Source organism: Lemur catta, chromosome 5 (genome assembly GCF_020740605.2).
Source record: "Lemur catta isolate mLemCat1 chromosome 5, mLemCat1.pri, whole genome shotgun sequence".
NCBI classification, from domain to species: domain Eukaryota; kingdom Metazoa; phylum Chordata; class Mammalia; order Primates; family Lemuridae; genus Lemur; species Lemur catta.
The window spans coordinates 62708148-62727783 of NC_059132.1; the positions used below are offsets into that span (position 1 = coordinate 62708148).

General features: G+C 38.0%; 1 protein-coding gene across 6 annotated transcripts in view; it reads left to right on the forward strand.

Moving 5' to 3' along the window:
• Positions 1 to 19636, forward strand: part of CARMIL1 (capping protein regulator and myosin 1 linker 1) — a 302767-nt gene that overhangs the window by 189477 nt on the left and 93654 nt on the right. For all 6 annotated transcript variants that reach the window (XR_006735315.1, XM_045551918.1, XM_045551919.1 and 3 more), the window contains 6 exons: positions 7804 to 7885; positions 8649 to 8748; positions 8850 to 8904; positions 13658 to 13830; positions 15376 to 15444; positions 18466 to 18559. Coding sequence is in view for 5 of the 6 variants with exons in the window: in XM_045551918.1 (XP_045407874.1) it covers positions 7804 to 7885; positions 8649 to 8748; positions 8850 to 8904; positions 13658 to 13830; positions 15376 to 15444; positions 18466 to 18559 (573 nt within the window). In the remaining variant the exon portion in view is untranslated. The remainder of the gene's footprint in view (positions 1 to 7803; positions 7886 to 8648; positions 8749 to 8849; positions 8905 to 13657; positions 13831 to 15375; positions 15445 to 18465; positions 18560 to 19636) is intronic.

A 19636-nucleotide genomic window follows, 5' to 3' on the forward strand; every position in this document is an offset into this window, starting at 1 on the left:
AAGGAGCCCTTCTTTAAAAAGTGCTTCTGGTACACATGAAAGTTGTTTGCTTTTGCTGTTTTCCTGTCTATCCGTCTGCCAAATTTTTTCTCTGACTGCTTCAGCCCTTTGTGATCTAAATCTTTTCTAATTGTCTAGCACTTAATGAGAGTAGCATGCATTTGGACACTGAACCACATAGTGCCTTGCATAGCTATTAAATTGGCTCCTGTACGCTCTCCCAACTAGGTTGTAACTTTTTGGAGGGCAGGATTTGTGTCATACTTTGTTTTGTGTTTCCCTTAGCGCCTAACAAAATTCCAGGCACCAAGCCAACACTAAATATTGAATAAGATTAATGCTTTTCTTCTCTGAAAAATTCTAGAAACTGACAAGTCTGAAATTTTATCATATAAATTGTTAGTGTAGGATTTTCCCTTAATTTTGAGCTGGGGTGAATACCAACTATGTGATTTACTAGTCTTGTTGTTTTAAAAAAAAGAAAAACAAAACACCCCCCCCCCCCCAAAAAAAAAAACCATAAAACTCTAAAAAACTATCCTTGCATTATGGAATTTTCCTGTATAAATCAATGATCTCTCATTTATAAAGTTAAGATTATAAAGTAGAAACCAACCAGCACTTTACTAAGGGGCATGCCAATAATATATTTTTTTTAATTGGGGGAAGAATGAGGTGAAGGGCGACGGGAAGGGTTAATCTATCAAAAAAAGCAAGTTGGTATAAACTTGACTGCTCTGTCAGATCAAACTACTGAATTAGCAGTGACTTCTAGTAGGGTTTTACTATCCTGATTAAATGTCATGACTGCTACCAATCTAACAGTTTTCATTTAACTCTATGATAAAGCTGGAATAGGCATAAGTGATCATCTGGTTACCATAGTTATGGATGAGGAAACAGATCTACAGAACCTGAAATAATCCAGCTCACTAATGACAGAGCCATAATGAGAATACACTGTCCTGATTTTCTGTTAATAATACTGACTGGTAATTTTTAGAATATTAAGTATGGTCAGGCATTTTTTTCTCAAATAAGTTGATGTGGCCATGTGCCCAAAGAACATTGTTATATTGCTATATCCTTTGTTCCTTAAACTCCTTTGTGATCTATTGGGACTAACTTTCAGACAGTTATTTAGGGTGAACCATGTAAAATTCACATTTTCATATGAGAAAAATGGCAGACTATTGTCAATTTCATAAGATTCAACCTATTGCTAGTAGACTTTCTTTTATAACTTTTTTTTATTAAAGCAGGAATTCAGATCAGATGATTAATCTCTGATGGTGTGATTGACCTTTATTATTATGATAATTCCAACTTCATTTTGGCCTTTTTTTAATGGATTCTATGGTAAATTGAGATGGGGGAATCTTAGAACTATCTTACTGCCATTTCTCCCACCATTGTATAGCTTGAATTATAGTACTGGTGTCCACATTTATAAAGTTACACATTATTATGCTGCTCATGAAAATTAGTAAAACATAAAATTATTTTTCTAAACTATATTATAGTGTTTTGTCACAGTTTGTTTCTTAGGCCTAGATGTCCAAATTTAACTAGGTTTTAGTTTGCTTCTCTTCATGATATAGTAAACCTCCCCAAAAAAGTATTTGAATTTACAATATAATCCATGTTGGAAGGCTTGGCACTTGAGTGTTAACCATTAGTCTTTAATCATCTGTATTTGGTATTTCAGAGTTTACATGATCCTCTCAGAAAGAAGCTTTCACTAACTGGGAAGTTTAAACTCATGCTTATGTTTAGTTTCTTTCTTCTCATTCTCTATTTAGCCACAGTAGACACAAACCCTCTCCACTCTTAGCAGCATACCAGTTGAAATCATGGAAACATTCAGGATTTAACTTTTCCTGATGATCAGATAAATCTAATCTTAAAATCCAAAAGGTGGCGAGAAATGAAATTTCTGATCTTGGGAAGTCATTTCTACAGGAATGACTTACTCAGGCTGAGGGGCTGACAGACCCAAGATGAGTCACATGTCTGGAGCACAGCGCTGGAGAGTGCTGAGCACTGTTGTCCTGCAGTTTCTGATGTGGACACAGTATGAGTTCAGCACCTCCTACAGGTGCCCCTAATACAACAGTCTACCCAAGCATTGGGAACAAGGCACAGTTGTAAGACCTTGACGTTGTCTTATAATTATAAATAGGTAATTAACTTTAATATGAATCATCTGCTATATAGAATTTCTGATCCAGATTCACTTCTCCCAGGAAAGAAAAAAAATTCAGTGATTGATTTTCAAATCAGGTTTATTTCCATGTCACAGAAGGTAAATGATGATAAAAGACGGTGGTTAAGATTATTGGGAGGAAAGGGGAAAGTAGCCTTAAAGTGGGAATCAAAAGTATCTGGGTAGGAAGCTTAGAATAATTTAAGCAAATTATTTTTGCTTTTATCATAGGCTGGTTCCTTTACTGTTCATTCTTACCTTTCCCAGTGTGTTGGTTTGTAGTTCTTGGGTAATTTCTTTATTCCCTGAAAGAGGCATTTCACACTCATCAACATTTACACTTTATGCTATTAAAAAAAAAAGTACCAGGTATTATGGAGTTGCTTTCCTACAATACAAACATCATTCTTATTTGGAAAATTAAGTCTAAAATTTTGGTCTATATTCTTTTGGATTTGTGATGGCTAAGGTAAGTAAGCACCAAAATTAACCTTACATTTACAGATAACTTTTATACTTACAGGAAAAAACTTAGGTGTTTCTTAAAGCCTTTCACATTGATTATTATCACTTCCTTTTCTTTGGTCTTTTAGTACTGAGAAGGAGTCTCTTTTGTATAAGAAAATGATTCATATCAGTTGTGGTGGGCAAAAGAGTGTCATAGTCAAGGGCAGGCACTTTGAAATCAGAAGGTCCCGCTTGGAAACCTGGCTCAGCTACTTGGCTTATCTAGTGACTTACCTTCTTTCAGCCTTTGTTTCTTATCTGTTGAATGGGGATGATAGTAGTGTTGAGGACTAGCATTTGGCCCTCTGTCAGGAAGCCTTGCCCAGCATATGTGAGCCATTATCTGGGGGAGGAAGAGGATCACTGTGGAGGAGGTTTATTCTAAATGTCAGAATTTACAGGATGAGTCAGTATTGCCTTTCCAAAAAATTTTATTTAGAAGCTTTATAAATATTGTCTTTACATTTTTTTGGAATTGCCTTCAAAGCTATTTTATGTCTTTCAAGAAGAATTAGTCTCATCAACTTATTGGTGAGATTATTTTTTCTTGAAACCGGATTTTTTTTTTTTTTTTTTTGACGTAAAACAGTATTGCCCTCCATGGCCAGATTTGCCTCTGAATGGCTGTGGCTGATCCTAATTCACTCTCAAAGGATAAGGATTTAGCATGATTACAGATGTTCAAAGAAATGTGTGTGTTCTATTGCCCTCTTCTAAAAGAAGTGCTTCAAAACTGTTTTGTGTGGTGGTAGTGATGCAGGTATTCATGTTTATTTTCCCCACATACCCGCCTGTCTGAAGGGAGGCAGTGGATCTATGCATTCTGGTCTGTTTTCAAAAATCTTATTACCTCATAGTCATATTTCAAGAGAATAATTGGTAAATGCTGGAACTGAATTCTTCAAACTGAGTCTCCTTCCAAATGAGAGAGAAAAATCTGATACTTCAGACAAGATGCAAAGGCTAATTATAACTGAGGATTAGTTGTAGGTCTGGGTGTGGGAGTTAGTTCCTTTGAAGTGGAAACTTTTCTGAAGATTATTCCAACAATCATTGCAATTGATGATGAATGGGGGAAAAAGGAACACCAGACATTAAGATTTGTAATGAGTAGTACATTGAAGAAACTTTCAAGGCAATTCCATTCAATTTGGTAGTCACTCAGCCAGCCTTGAGGTGAGCATCATTGTTGGACCCCTCACCTATCACTTTCCTATCAGTCCAAGTACGGAATGCAAAACTGCAGATTTCATGTGATAGGGTGAAGGCATGTATGAAGCAATAAAATGCATGCAACTATTTGCCCCTTGAAAATGGCTGTATTTATATGCATCTTTCTCAGATACTAAATTGCCATTTGGTATCAAACCCTGCCAGCAATTGGACATTTTGAACTGGATGTTGTCCAATCATTTTTTTCTGCCCTTAGAGAAACCTACCCCATTCAGTTATGTTTTTCTTTCTTCTTTTTATATTAATATAGAGATGGGGTCTTGCTTTGTTGCACAGGCTGGAGTACAATGGTGTGGCCACAGTTCACTGCATCCTCCAACTCTAGGGCTCAAATGATCCTCCCACCTCAGTCTCCCAAGTAGCTGACACCATTCAGTTTTATGCGTGAAAATTTCCCAGGATGAAAATTAATTTTTTAAAATTAAAATTGGAACCCGTATAAAAGTAGATAATTTGGGGGTTATTTTATATTTAATTTTATAATTTCTGCCACATCTTTTTAAACGGCAAATGATCTTGAGGACGAAAAACGAATTATTAAAAGTTCTCTCTAGATTTTAGTTTTCCTTGCATCCCTTGTCCGCATGATGAATATTTGAGTATTACATATAACTTTTCACTTGGAACTATGAATAACATCTGAAATGTTCCACCTTCCTTGAGTGAGAGGACACTACTCCCTTGAAAGAAACGTAGTTTTATTTTTAATATTTCGAAAAGTGTTGAATGATTCAGTCCCATTTACTTCTCTTTGATCTTGCTTTCTTTTAAATAATGCTAGTGTGTGGGATCCAAATCAGGGTAATTGAAAAACCAGTTTTACATCCACACACGCAGACACAGCCTCTAATTATGCAAATTCATTTAAAAGGATTTTCATTTACAGTAATGGAAAAGCTTTTACTGTTTTGGGAAAGCTCTAGCTTTTGGGGAATTTTAGGCATTTAATAACCTGTGACTTCAATTGAATGTTCTTGGTAACTGAAGATCAGTTATTCTCTTATTTAAATTTTTGATTTTTGTTTAGGGAGAAAATTATAGTTCAAAGTATTTTTTTTTGACTCTTCACGTTTTTACATTGTGTATTAATAGAGACATCAGGTTCTTCGCTATTCTTGTTCTACATGCTGCTGATCATGTTTTTTGTTTTTTTCCCCTTGGGCTTTCCTTAGCTTGGCCATTGTGTAAGTACTTTATGACTCAATAAGTTAAGATATATTGATGTATTTGATTATTCTTTAAGCATTGGAAAATATGTCAGTTTTATATATTAGTGTACATTCTACAAATATTGGTAAAAATATTTATAAAATAAACAGAATTGAAGACTTAATTGTTGCCTGTATTTCATATAAATAAAATATTTTCAGTATACTTTGCAATGATAGAACATAAAGATTTTCTTTTGGAAACTTTTATTTCTCAACAGAATGATGACTGTCAGCACATGAAATTGTAAAGACTTATGCACTTATGTTTATCTTCTCAAAAGCATACTTTTTTTCATGCTCTCAAAATCAAGTTATGTTTTTTTGAAGTGTTTGGTTAAATGAGTTCTTGCTTTAGCTTTGAAGTAGTCTATGTACACATTTACTTCTTGAAGCGTTAATGAGCTGTGAGCTAGAGCAGTGCTTTTCAAAACTGTTTTATTTTGTTTTTTAAATTTCCAATCTATCATAAACCAATATTTTTATAAAACATAATAGGAATGAAATACTAGAAAGATTTAGAAAGATATGAAATATGCAATTCTAAGTTTAATTATTAGATGCAAAAACTTAAAGTTTTTACTACTAAGGTTTCTAAAATATTTACACCCAACTTTTGTACTTCATCTCGGACCAGTAACAAACTGTTTGCAGAGTGGCACCAGTCTGTGGACCACTCTTTGAGTACCAGGGTGCTGGGGAAGATCTCAAGGTGTCATTTAGGTAATCTGGAGAGTTCCTGAGAAAACAACAAAGGGTAGTGAACTGGGCCTGGCGCTTACATCCTGACAGTAGCTTCACACACTAGAGTTAAAAGCTCTCCAGATATAGAGTTGGTCTTGATTTTCCTGAAGTATGTAGACCAGTCTCTTTGAGAAATCTACCTCTCTGTAATACTCTCCTTCGAGCTCATCTCAGAGCAGTCTCCTGTCACCTTAAAAAGTAGGAACAGCCAGGCGTGGCGGTGCATACCTGTAATTCCAGCTATTTGGAAGGCTGGGGTGGCAGGATCGCTTGAGCCCAGTTTTTCGAGACCAGCCTGGGCACATAGTGAGGCCCTGTCTCAAAAAACAAAGAAGTACAAACAGCTGAATTTAGACACGCCGACTGAAATACTCCTGAATAAAGAGTGATGCCAAAGTTCTGTACAGAATTCTCCTTATCATAGAAGAGGCCAGAGATGTTGATAGGTTTTGGTCCCAGGTACTAGAAAAATATTACATCTGAAATAGGAAAATGAAGATTCTTTACATTCTTGTATCAAAACTTGGACAAATAAAAAATAGCACCTTGTATTATAAATCTGATGTTGACATTTATATAAATTTTAATTTTTCTACATGAATAAAGGACTTGCCATATTCCTTGTTTCATAGCAGATTCCCAGTAAATGATAGATTCAGATTCCCAGTAAATGATAGATTCTTTTTCCTTATTAGATAGTAAGTTTACTGAGCAAAAGTTTCCTATAGCTTAGGAAACTGCATCCTTCACAAATGCCTTACACAGGGTAGGAACTCAGCAAATATTTGCTGAATGGAAAACAAAAGATACTGTGACCTCTGTGAAAAATGCTTTGGTTTCATGGGAAAAGATGAAAGTACTGTATTGGGTTTTTCAGAAAGGTTCTTTCGCTTTGAAATAAATTAGGAAATGAGATGAGAATAACAATTCATTCTTAGTTTTGCTCTATACCAATCACAATATTTTGATTAATTCGCCATATTTTTCTTCTGTAGCTTAAAGAATTTGTACAAATTATTTTGTAATCACTTTCAGTTATCTAGTATCTGCTTTACAGTAATGAGACCTCACACACATTTCTATAGAACAGTTAGGGTTGCGTCCTTCCTGAAGTGTGTGACATTCAAAGTAAGTCTTTATTGTCTCCTTTCATTGTTTGGCAGCTACTTGAGTAGAAAGTGTATAGCTTGAAATCAGCAATAATCAAATAAACAGTGACTTTCTCATGTATAAAAGGGATTTGTTAGATTTGCAAAAGTCAAAAATGAAGAAAGTTCTTCTGGATTGACACACACTATCTTGCTAGTAGTGGGCCTGGGTAGTTTCCATCTTTTTTCTCTGTATTTTTCCCTAATGATTTTAGGTTCTATTTTTGGAGCATGTAATATAAAAAACAGCAGCAATGATGGGGCCAGGTGCAGTGGCTCATGCTTGTAATCCTAATAATCTGGGAGGCTGAGGTGGGAGGATTGCTTGAGGCCAGGAGTTCGAGAACAGCCTGAGCAAGAGTGAGACCCCATCTCTACAAAAAATAGCAAAATTAGCTGGGTGTGGTGGTGCCTGCCTGTAGTCCCACCGACTCAGGAGGCTGAGGCAGGAGGATCACTTGAGCCCAAGAGTTTGAGGTTGCAGTGAGCTATGATGACACTACTGCATTTTAGCCAGGTGACAGAGCGAGACCCGGTCTCAAAAAAAAAAACCAAAACACGCACACACACAACAGCAGCAGTGACTAGTGATTGGCTCTTTATCATCAACAATAGCTTTTTTGGAGTTGATAAGGTTTCACTTTTTCTTTGGTACTAAATTTATTTTAAGACTATTTCTCTCCTATTTTTAATTTTTTTTGATTATACTTTTAGTAGGGTGAAGACTTTACCTTGTGTTTGGCTTGTGTTTCTCCAGCTGAGATCAGGAGGAGCTCAAGTATTAGAAGGCTGCATCGCTGAAATCCACAACATCACCAGCTTAGACATCTCCGACAATGGTAAGTCAGAAATCAGAAAAGAAAAGAGACCGAAATATTATTTGAAGCAAGTTAGTAAAGGGAAAATAATCTCCTACCCTAACCTAGATAAGACCTTAATAAAAATATTACTTCATATCTTGACTAATAGGGCTTTTAAATTTAACAATAGACTTTATTTATAGAATAAATTTCTGCCAAAGTCTTACTAAGTTGATTCCATGGCCCAATATGCAAGATCTATGCAGTACAACAACTCACTCAGTTAAAAAAATATCATCAGTACGTTGATAAAGGTTAACCTTTTGCATGGTTGGTGACAATAAAATTTTACTCTTATTTATTTGGAAGCTTATTTCAATAGCTTTATTTCTGCTGATTGTAGTAGCATGTTAGAATGAACCTGTTAAATTTTCATAGACAACTTTAACTTCAGTTACCTCCCAGTGAACAACAGTATGTTGGAATCTTCTCTCACAAAGTGATGGGGAGAGATGAAACTTTCTGCCATTATTCATTCCCAATTCCTGCTGACTGTGTTTAGCCACTGATTGTATAGGAGATTTAGATAAGTCTTTGTAGAGAATGGGTCTATCCCTGTGAAATAATAGGGCATGAAAAGAGAGCAAAGAGTGCCTTTGAAAATAAAAGATGAGAATCCCAGGGCCTTCAGATGGTAAAGGAAGTCATCCAACTGCATGTCACCTTTGCTTAATTGTGTTCCAGCTGAGAATTCATTTATACACATGTGTTTTGATGATCTACTTACTCTGATTCTTTCCAGGTTTAGAATCTGATCTATCTACCTTAATAGTGTGGCTCAGTAAAAACAGATCAATCCAACACCTGGCGTTAGGCAGAAATTTTAATAATATGAAATCCAAGTAAGAGTTTTGAATTTTTTTATATGACAATGATGAAACTAACCAGCCTCCTGAAAGCTTTTGATTTGATTCCACTGTCCACATCTTTAAAATCTCTTTAGAAATCTGACACCTGTATTGGACAACTTAGTACAGATGATTCAAGATGAAGAATCAGTGAGTATCATTTTAAACACTTTTGCCTAAAATCTTTTGTTTATTGCCATTCTTACTGATTATTTCTACTGGGTTAATGCCAAAATACTTTCAGATAATTTTATTTATGTGTACATTTTCTATTACTGTTTTTTTTTAAATGGAATAAGTATTTATGCTTTAGTAGAGTTATAGAATGTATTTAAAAATTTACATATTCTTCATTCAACTCACCACCAAGTAAAGGAAGATCGTAATAGATTAAAAGAAGTATAACTTGACTCCTGAGCCTGTCTTTTAATTAGCCTTACTATTTCCTAACTTCAGTTATTAAACTAATCTGCAGGCATGAATTTTTACAATCTAGTTGACTTTATGACCTTATATAATGCTAGGAAATATCATATTGCTAATTTGAATTTCATCTAATAATTATGCAGGACTCTAAGAGACTGAGGAAGTTTTCCTTCATCTTAAATTGCTTCTTGAGCTCTAGTAATTCTCCTTGTATTTTTATCCCCTTTAGTTGCTGCTGACCAAGACTTAGTTCAGGGTAAAGAAGTTTAACTTCAAACAGTATCATATTTTGCTGCCCTTTAAAATGCATTAGAAAAGAGAAAAGGTATTTTATGGACAAAGTAAGAAGCACTCTACCATGAATCCATTTAATTTAGAGCTGGTGTGTAACATCTTATATTTTACTGATGCTTTTTAAGGTTTTTGTCCCTTTGCTTTCAAAGTCCTATTTGGTCACCAAACCTAAAACCTAAGTCAATTTGTATTCCTACTATGAAGAGTCACAATATTCACATTTGTTACAGTTACTTTTGTAGCTCGTGAGGGTGAATTTTTATATTAATCAAATGAGGTATATCACATTTTGAAAAAGTATCAATTTCCCTTTTGAGTTCCTACCAGGAAATAGCAAATCCTGTTACAACTGTAAGCTGCCTTTTCTGAGAAAGGGAAGGAGCCAGCGGGAATGAAGGTTGGGACCTCTCCCCACTGGCCGGTGCACACACTGCTTTGGGGCCCTGAGCTGGTGGGCAGGTGAAAATCCTGTTCTCTTGCCTCTTCATTGTGTGGATGTAATTTCTAACCTGTAGGCTAAAAAATGAAATTGATTATTTAATGAATGCAAGTACTTCTCCTTGTCCTCATTTGCTAATAAACCCCACATTTTGTTATTCTTGGGCTGCGTAATTAAAATTAAGGGCGTAATGAAAATGTAATTTATACTTTGCAGAGTTTATGCTGTTTGTTTTACATATTTAATTTGACTTTACATCATTGCTATATTTGGTTTCTCTTTTTCTTTTATTCTTCTTTTTTTTTTAAATCTCAGCCACATTGTAAGGGAGATGTATTTGGTTTCTGATTTCCCAGTATTGGCCCAGTTTTAAAAAATTGGGGAAACTAATATTGCAGAATTATACTTAATATTCATCCCCAAATACTTGTTTCTTAGCACATATTTTAGGACAATTTATATTTTATGTAAAGTATATTTATTAATTTCATATTTTTCTTACACAAGGATCTTCAAACCGTTTGTATAATTTTGGAAGTCTCTTACTTAAAGATAACCTTGATTGTTAAAACACACCTAAAAACACATTTGCAGATGATAAAGTTTGCTATGTAAATGTGAATTCTGTCAAGTTATAAATTTGAATAGTGTGTAGCTAATAATGCCGTACAATGAAGAGCTTTTTATATTCATGTCATTGAAAAGTAGGTAGCTTTTTTAGAAAGCAATTACCTTCTTCTTTTTTTTTTTTTTCTATTTCTGAATCAGTAATGTGCAAAACAATTTAAAATGATTAGGAGTTGAGTCTTGTGACTACAGACGATAACTGGTAAAATTAAGTTCATTTTTTGTTTTATTTATTTAAGAGCTTTTTAGAGGAAGAAAGCAGAAGAAAAGCCAGCCAATAAGCATCAAATTTACTGATGCTTTTTAAGGTTTTTGTCCCATAACTGGTAATTTTCTTACTTTTTACCTTCTGACCTTGTGTTTATAGAGCTTGCTCTTTGATAGTCCATGGAATTTCTTATTCATTCAGTATGGCACATCACCTTAAGCTGAAAAATCTAGACACCTGCGGGTTCCAGTGTCACCTGCCACTAGAGACAGTGGTTTTCAGGCTGCTGTACCCAGAGTCATGGATTGAGGGGCCAAGATGACAAGGAAACATGTTCTGAAGAATTGCATACAAGCCCATGTTGTAACCAAGAGAAGAAAATGCATTTCTCCCGGCAGTGCCTATAGCCAGGAGACAGATTTTCAGATTAAGCATGTTCAGCTGTGAAAAAGAAATAGTAAGATTTCAAATAGTAATGTTACATGGAAGTACAATAAATCAAGGAGGATGACCTTATAAATATGCATGCAATCCAGGCTGTTCTGTTCACATTAATGACTCTGTCTATTACTTTTAAGTGTTAACTGGGGTGTATTAGAATTTGAATATTATGCTAGAATTGGCACTCACTAGCTTGAAGAGTTGGCAGTTTTCCAATATTATGAAGAAGCCATAATATATCATTTTTGTAGTAGTTGAATAGAGATTTTTGAAATGATGAAAGATGTGATTACATCTTTATATTAAAGCAATACTACATTTGTTTTTATTTAATGTATTGTTTCCTAAGTCTGAATCATTTTTAGTTGTCTTTTCCATTTACCTGAATGTAGGATGTTAAGAAAATTGAAGCAACCTCACTAAACTTACCTGAGTCTAAACATATGCAGGCTTCTTGGCTAAGGTTTTAATGGCCTTAGTATTTAGCAGGCTATTTTACTTTTATAAATTTGATTCTAATTAATATTACTTTTTGATTTTACCATAAATGTATAAAGTTTGGAAACCATGGTCAAATTTAGATAATAAGGGCTATAAGTATAGTCACTTGGTACTAACCAAATGCATAGTGACACTTTGTTGATATCTGAGTCTAAAAACCATCAGCACCCTCATCCTGTCTCCTGCAGCCCCTTGGGTAGATGCACCTGTCACAGGTGTTGCTTTGGAAGTCAATGTTGAGTGGTTGAGTGGTCCCAGATACGCCCCAGGATATGTGTGGGACCATCATATAGACCACCAGGCACATCTTGAGAGTCCTAATCCTATAGGCCACCATGGGAACTTGGTCATAAATACCCCTTCCAGCATCCACCTCCCTGTAATGTCAGAGTTGCTTATGCAATAAGCATATAGAATTATTTTGTGTGGGTAGGACAATATAGACCACCCCAACCAACCCAGAAGACATCCAGATCTCCCAGGAAGGTCTGAACTTTTTAGCCACATTGGTTCAATATAGTTAACCTGGAATTCTCAGCCACTTTGTTAATTGATTTATGATTTGTTTGTTTGTTTGTTTATTTATTTTTTTTGAGACAGAGTCTCAACTCTGTTGCCCGGGCTACAGTGCTGTGGTGTCAGCCTAACTCACAGCAACCTCCAGCTCCTGGGCTCAAGCAATCCTACTGCCTCAGCCTCCCAAGTAGCTGGGACTACAGGCATGCGCCACCATGCCTGGCTACTTTTTTTTTTCCCTATACATATTTTTAGTTGTCCAGCTACTTTCTATTGTTTTTAGTAAAGATGGGGTCTCGCTCTTGCTCAGGCTGGTCTCGACCTCCTGAGCTCAAACGATCTGCCCACCTTGGCCTCCCAGAGTGCTAGGATACAGGCGTGAGCCACCGCTGAGTTTTGGTTTAAATGTAGGATTGTAAACTCAAATGACCATGGGGTTAGGAAGACAACATAAACAAGTGTAGGAACCTGGTTATAAGTACAGAGCCTATTTTCTTTTTTTCTCCTTCCCTCCCTCCCTCCCTCCCTCCCTTTCGTTCCTTTTTTTTTTGGTCAGATACTTTGCAGTCCAATCAAAACCTGCCTCCAGGCAGAGTGGCTTTCAGTCTCTGACTTAAATGGACAATGAGTGGGCTGGTTGGGATTCTCCATATAGCTTACGGTAAAATAAAATGTCACGCAAATTGTGCCTTTTTAAGTTGTAGGTGTATCTTCTGATTGATACGTAAAACATAAGAGGTGATGATCAAAAAGATCTAGAATAAGCTAATGAGGGAATGTAGTGTAGGGTTGAGAGCATAAAATCTGGAACCAGATCTGATCTGGATTTGAATTCCAGTTCAGGCACTTTCTAATTATGTGACCTTGGTTGAGTCACTTAACTTTTCTGTTTCTCTTTTGGGAAATAGGGATAGCCAAAGCACCTAAGTGTTGGGTTACTGGGAAGATTCAGTGAATGAATACATTTAAAAATCTTAAACAGTAGCTAAACATAATAATTGTTCAGTAATCACCTATTATTAGTATTGGCTGGCTTTTCTTTTGCTTTCTTCCTCTATTAATATTTTAAGGTGTCATTTCACCTTATATAAAAATGAAATGGGTAAAAACAGATAGCATAATTCTATTGAAGCTGAGAAATTTTTGTGTCATGTTTTAATTTATCTCATCCTTTCCTCCACTTAAACAGAGCTGGCACTTGTCACCCTACATGTCTTTCCATGGCTTTCCTTAGAAGCGGCAGGTATTGAGCATTAAAACACAAGTTGTCCAAGTTTGACTCTAGAGGTCCATTTGATGCCAGCACCTTGAGGTTCCATCCACTAGTGTCTTTTAGGCAGCAGTTCGAAACTGCTGGACCCTGTGCAATGGGTCCATGCCCTGTGATTCTCCACGAACTGGGTTGTCTCTTTAATGAGAGTGTTGAGTGCTGTGTGTTGCTTGCTCCACAGCCTCTGCAGTCCTTGTCCCTGGCTGACTCAAAACTCAAGACCGAGGTCACCATCATCATCAATGCCCTGGGAAGCAACACCTCCCTGACCAAAGTGGACATTAGTGGGAACGGAATGGGGGACATGGGAGCGAAGATGCTGGCCAAAGCACTGCAGATCAACACCAAGCTCAGGTAGGCAGGAGCCGCCCTCGTCCCTGAGGAGTGATTGCTCCTCATGAGGAAGGCCTGGAGCAGATTCTGAACAGCAGGCGCTGGGGAGCATCTGTGCCCGAGGGGGGCCTGCGCTTCCCATGAGGCCAGCTGGGAAAAAGAGGTGACAATGTCAAGACTTGTCAGAATAGTGGGGAGGGCATTCCCAGATTTAGACATAGCGAATCCTTCAAACTGTTGTCTTATATTTTTGTTGTGGGTAAAACCTGATTGAGAACTGTCACAGTTTCCTGTTTCACACCAGTGTTGGCAGCTGACTGATGTGTGGGTAAAGGCAGTGAGAAGAAAGGAGGGTTTTGGAGCCAGCACTAAGTGAGCAGAGCCAGGCAGTGTGAAGTAATGACACAAGGGGTTTTCCTGTGCTTGGCTGTGAGCCCAAGGTCTTATCTCCCCCTCCCAGCCCTGCCAATATAAAGACTTAAAACACGAGGGGCATAAGAGATCCACTGGTCCAAAGGCAAGTTCACACTGGGTGCTAACTGTTCTGTTTGGTGGTTTTCATCCATCGTGTTTCCCAAGCATGGCTTTTCTTTTCTCACTACACAGTCACCCCAGTGCCCTCCATCATTCAGAGAGATGGGGGTTTCTACCTACTCCGGGGGTCTGGTGAATGAGGAGTTAATTCATTCCTCATTGTTCCTCAGGGGCTCTTTCGTGATATTTCCCTGGGCTCTGGCATAAGACAGAGTCTGAACCTTCTGTCTAAACTGAAACCAAAAGCAAAAAACCACAGCAGTTTCTTGGAAGGTCAGTATATATGTAAAGAAGGTCATTGAAATTAGGAAGGCAAAGCAATACCAGTTGTGAGGCTGGGGTCATCCAAACAAATCTATTTTATGTGTCAGGGTAAACTGACAAATTCTGTAATATCTCTGAAGTATACTTATTCTGAAGGTAAAATGATATTTTTCTTCCAAAATAGATTTTCTGTTTAAAAAGTAAATAACCTCCTATTTATAGTAATAGATTTTGCCAGCAGAGTGAGCAAAGTTCCTAGGATTATTAATTATGCCATGTCAGGGAAATGATGAAAACATAAGGAAATATGACAGATTTTCTCTAGTGTTTTAGAATGGGGAAAAAAAATCTCAGTAGCTGAAATCCTTTATGTTGGGCTTGGGACTGTTTAGCATCTTTTGTAAATAGCTTCAGCCTCAGCCATGAATACTAGAATACTACTGGGAGAATATCAGAGAAATCAGGTTTTAGAGTTTTCTGTCTAGTAAAAGTTAGGTAACATTATGATAATTTAATGTTTGTGCTGTTGCTTTTAAGTACACTTTTTCCACACTACTTGCGTGGTAAATGTGTTAAGCATATAATGTTGGGAGAAATGCTCATCCTCGTTTTGTTCGAAATGAAGATGAACATTATTCCTCACTCACGTAATGCTGCTGTGCTGAAATATCTAGACAGAGTTGCCTGTAATAGGTTTACATTCAATGGGAGAATCATTCCCTCCATTCCTAAGTGTCTGATCATTTATATGATTTGGTTTGCAAACAGGACTGTGATATGGGACAAGAACAACATCACTGCGCAAGGCTTCCAAGATATAGCTGTTGCTATGGAAAAGTAAGTTTTAATTAGGTGTCCTTTCTGGAAAAATACAGAAGAGCCAGTGGTGTCTGTGTTATCTGTGGGGTCACAGAAGCAACAACAGATTGGGGATCAGAAGACCTGGGTCTGAGTTTAGTCTATTGCTGACCAGCCATGGGGTCTTGGAAGATTCTGACTTTCTCCTGGCGGGAGAAGGTATAAAATGAGGGCAGAGATGCCTGTTCTGTCAAAGACACTACCCTGTTGTGAGGATTAAACAAGATTATGGGAAAGGGCCACATGATGGTTGCCTTGTTTCCTTTCCCCTTTGTGGTTTCTTGGTCTATTTCCACTGGCTCTTGCTCTTTTGCCTATTTTAACAAGTTTGAATCCACTTGGGAGAAAAAAGCTGGGGTCCAGAAAATAAAGGTGAACTTGATGAGTGGTAAGCCCAGGGCTAACTCGTCTCATTGCTGTAAAAGGCTTTCTTTATTACTTCAGTAACTGAAGTCTGCAATTATTATTTATTGTCAGATTTACTTCCTAGTAAACTAAATGAAGAAATAGCAGTACCAGCCATGGCTAAAAATAATACTAAGAATCTGGTTCTTTCTGGGCTTTTCAATCCTCATATTATAATGGCAGAAATGGTAAAAAACAGATTTATAGCATTAAAGACGAGATGCTATAAAATGTGGGTGGGAAATAAAAGACCATTAGCGTAGAAGCCATTTCCCTGGGAGGGGGGAGGAAGTGCTCATTATTATTCTGTGTTTCCCCAGATTCCTTTTATATGTGAGGCCTCCTGGGAGGGTCTCTCCTGCCAAACATTTCCTAGATCAGGAATCAGGAGTCCTCCATTCAGTCTTCAGCTCTGTCACCAGCAAGCCTATGATCTCGATCAAAGCATTTTACCCCTCTGATTAATTCATTTTTTCATAAAGTGAGAGGATTAGAGTAAATGTTCTCTAAGTGCTTTCCAATTCCAGATCTCGTGGCTCTACTTTATCCAGGAGGTCAAAGTTGTTGCACTACAAAATCACAAAGGCTCAGCCTCTCTGCCCTTCTCTCTGCTGACCTTAGGCCATCACTAAGTCTGGGTAGGGTAGCTTCCGCCATTGGGTCACCATGGCCACCTCTCCCCAGAGCCTTCCACGACTGCTGAACCACCTGTGGTTATCCTGCTGCACACACAACCTCGAATGGGAACGTTTATTTACATTTAGCTGCATTTGGGTGCCAGCAGCACGGTTGCCAGCCTGATGTTGCTGCAGACTGCCAGCCCAGACCGCTGTCTGGGAGAAGCTGGGAGCACGCACACTGGATTCCCCACATTTCCAGATTGATGGTAGGGCTCCCCGGATCTGCTCCAAGATGCCAATGCTTCAGAATCACCTTTGGTTTAAATAAACTAGGCTGGTCTGTAACATGATAAAAATTGGATGAGGAAAAGGAAAATTTCCAAGGCTGTAAAAAAGACATACTGTCTTTTCGTTTCAGTTGGCTGGCTCCTCTTAAGGCAAACAAAAACAATTTTGCTAAAAAAAAAAAAAAAAAAAAAAAAGCTAAGATAAAAATTAAAGTTATGGAAATTACAGCTTTCTCTTTGATTATTTTACATGAAACCACCCTGTAAGTTGGACTGGGTGAATATTTTTTTCCATTAAACAATACCCATCTAGACTATTACTATTATTAAGGTGATTATTTGTTTTCTTTATTATTTCTTCATTGTTAGTACCTTATTTTAGGAATTAGTTGTTAATTTACTCTCCCAGTGGATATCATCTAAAGATGCCTGAGAGGCACACTGTGAGTGCCGATGTTTGTTTAGAGGCCTACACAAGGCAGCTGACTGTGCAATTCCAATGGCCCAGTTGCCATCAAGTGGCCCAAAAGGACATTCTTCCTGAGTGCCGTGTTGTAGAAAGGGACAGATGCATTTGGGGTGGGGAAGAAAAGACATTGCTAACGCAGGAGTTTGCGGTCGGAGAGCAGGTGTTAGTGGTCCTCTGGGCACACGGCAGTTTGTAGCAGGGTCAGGATCAAAGGCCAGGGACCAGATTTAGAGTTCTGTGTGTTCTCCTCACACAAAAACAACTTACCCCTGCACTCTGGTCTAACCTGCCTGCCAATAGCAATGAGATAATATGCGGACGCAGCACTCCATAGTTGTTTCACTTGGTTTCCTGAGCCTGGTGGACCCGGCTGATCTTGAAGGGAAATTGAAAGGACCTGCAGAGATCAGGGCGTCCAGCCAGGCAGCGCACCCTTTCCCAGTGCTCGTACAGAGACAATCTCTTATCTTGGACTTGTTTATTTAAAGCTGCCGTCCCCAACGCCTCAGCCATGGACCAGTCCCAGTCCATGGCAGGTTAGGAACCTGGCCTCACATCAGGAGGGGAGCAGCAGGTGAGGGAGCGAAGCTTCCTCTGTATTTACAGCAGCTCCCCATCGCTTGCATCACTGCCTGAGCTCCGCCTCCCGTCGGATCAGCCTGGCATTAGTTGTAGGAAAACAAGCTCAGGGTCCCTGGTGCCAAAAAGGTTGGGGACTGCTGATTTAAAGGATCTCAGAGACTGAATAGACTACTTTGTGGATGCTAATGGCCTTACTTTGCAAGCAAATGTTTTGTTTTTCTTTTCCTCTACCAGTTTGGGTCTGGCTGTCACACATAATCATTGTGGAGACCCAGATACATTCAGATCGGTTGGTTACAAAAACCCACTTAGCAAGTTTATGCTGGACTTTTTTTTTCTAGGCTTCTCTCAGTCCATCTTTCCGGTCCTAATAAGAGAATTTTGTCCATGATATAATTCAAAACTGAATTCCCAAAGTTGTGTCTGTTCTGCAATACAGTATGAATTAAAAGGTTTCCTGTGATGATGCACATGGGGACATTAAAGGCTAGTCTGCAATCTAGGGGCTTAAGATCTGGTGATTTCAAATTTTCTAAGCTACTCTTGAAACTATCCTTTTGGATATCAAAAAAGAGTGCTTGAATTAAGGTAATAGGAAGTATTTTTAAATGAGTATGTTATTTTCTCCTTTTTCTAGGAACTATACATTGAGATTTATGCCAATTCCTATGTATGATGCTTCTCAAGCCCTAAAAACAAACCCTGAAAAGACGGAAGAGGCTCTGCAAAAGGTATTAAAGAATCAGTAGCTTGATTATAAGAAATTCACGTTTGAATTGTGTTAATAATAATTCTGAACATATGAACAGTACTTTGTTATTTTACATAACTTTTTTCCCCACGTTATCTCATGTTCTTATGATCACTGCTGTCATAAAGCATAACTGGGGGAGGAATAAAATAAGGAAGACTAAAACTTGTCATGCAATTTAAGTGGAATAAAATAACATTCTGACAACATCAACATGCCAGAGCTTTAGCGTAGTTAACTTCCTGACGGTCCTTTGGAGAATGTGTGGAACTGAATGTCAGTTTGCACAACTTCCCTCCCCTTCATCCTCAACAGATAGAACCTGTTAACTGAAGAAAATGACATGGCTTATGTATCTGGAAAGGAGAGTTTTATTTCTCTTAAAAGGCTGCCGCCTGTGGGTGGCCATTCCAACTGCCTGGGAAGCAGATCCTCTAGCCAGAAGCCAGAAACACATGCTTCTCGCTTGGAGGAAGGGACGAAGATGGGAAAGGAATATATGCTGAGTGGAGTGGCCAAATATACATATTTAACAAGCTATAGGAGTCATGAATATTTATGAAAGGAGAACATATGCCTACACATTCTAGCTTTATGCCCCTTTATGGGGTCCATATTCAGAAAATGGTGGCCTTCTGATATCAAATTAAGAAGTAGAGGACATGAAGATCTTCTCTGTGCATGCTCTGTAGTCTGGGTAAAACCACTCCAGCGTTGGTGGTCTCTTACGGGCAAGAATGCTGGTCTGGATCATGAGATTTGTTTCAGTTTAGCCCTTAGGGAAAAAGAACTGATGGCCATTAGCAAGGGAGGGGGTATGAGGACACGTGTCTGACCTCCCACCCTGTCATGGCTGGGAACTCAGTTTTAAGGTTTCTCTGGGGGACCCTTGGCTGGGGGTTTTTTTAGTCCACAGAGGGAAGGTAGGATTTTATCTTAGTTCACAAACCTTCCTCTTTTCTTCATCAAGAAATTTAAAGTATTGTCCAGGCACGATGATTCACGCCTGTAATCCTAGCACTTTGGAAGGCCGAGGCCGGAAGATCGCTTGAAGCCA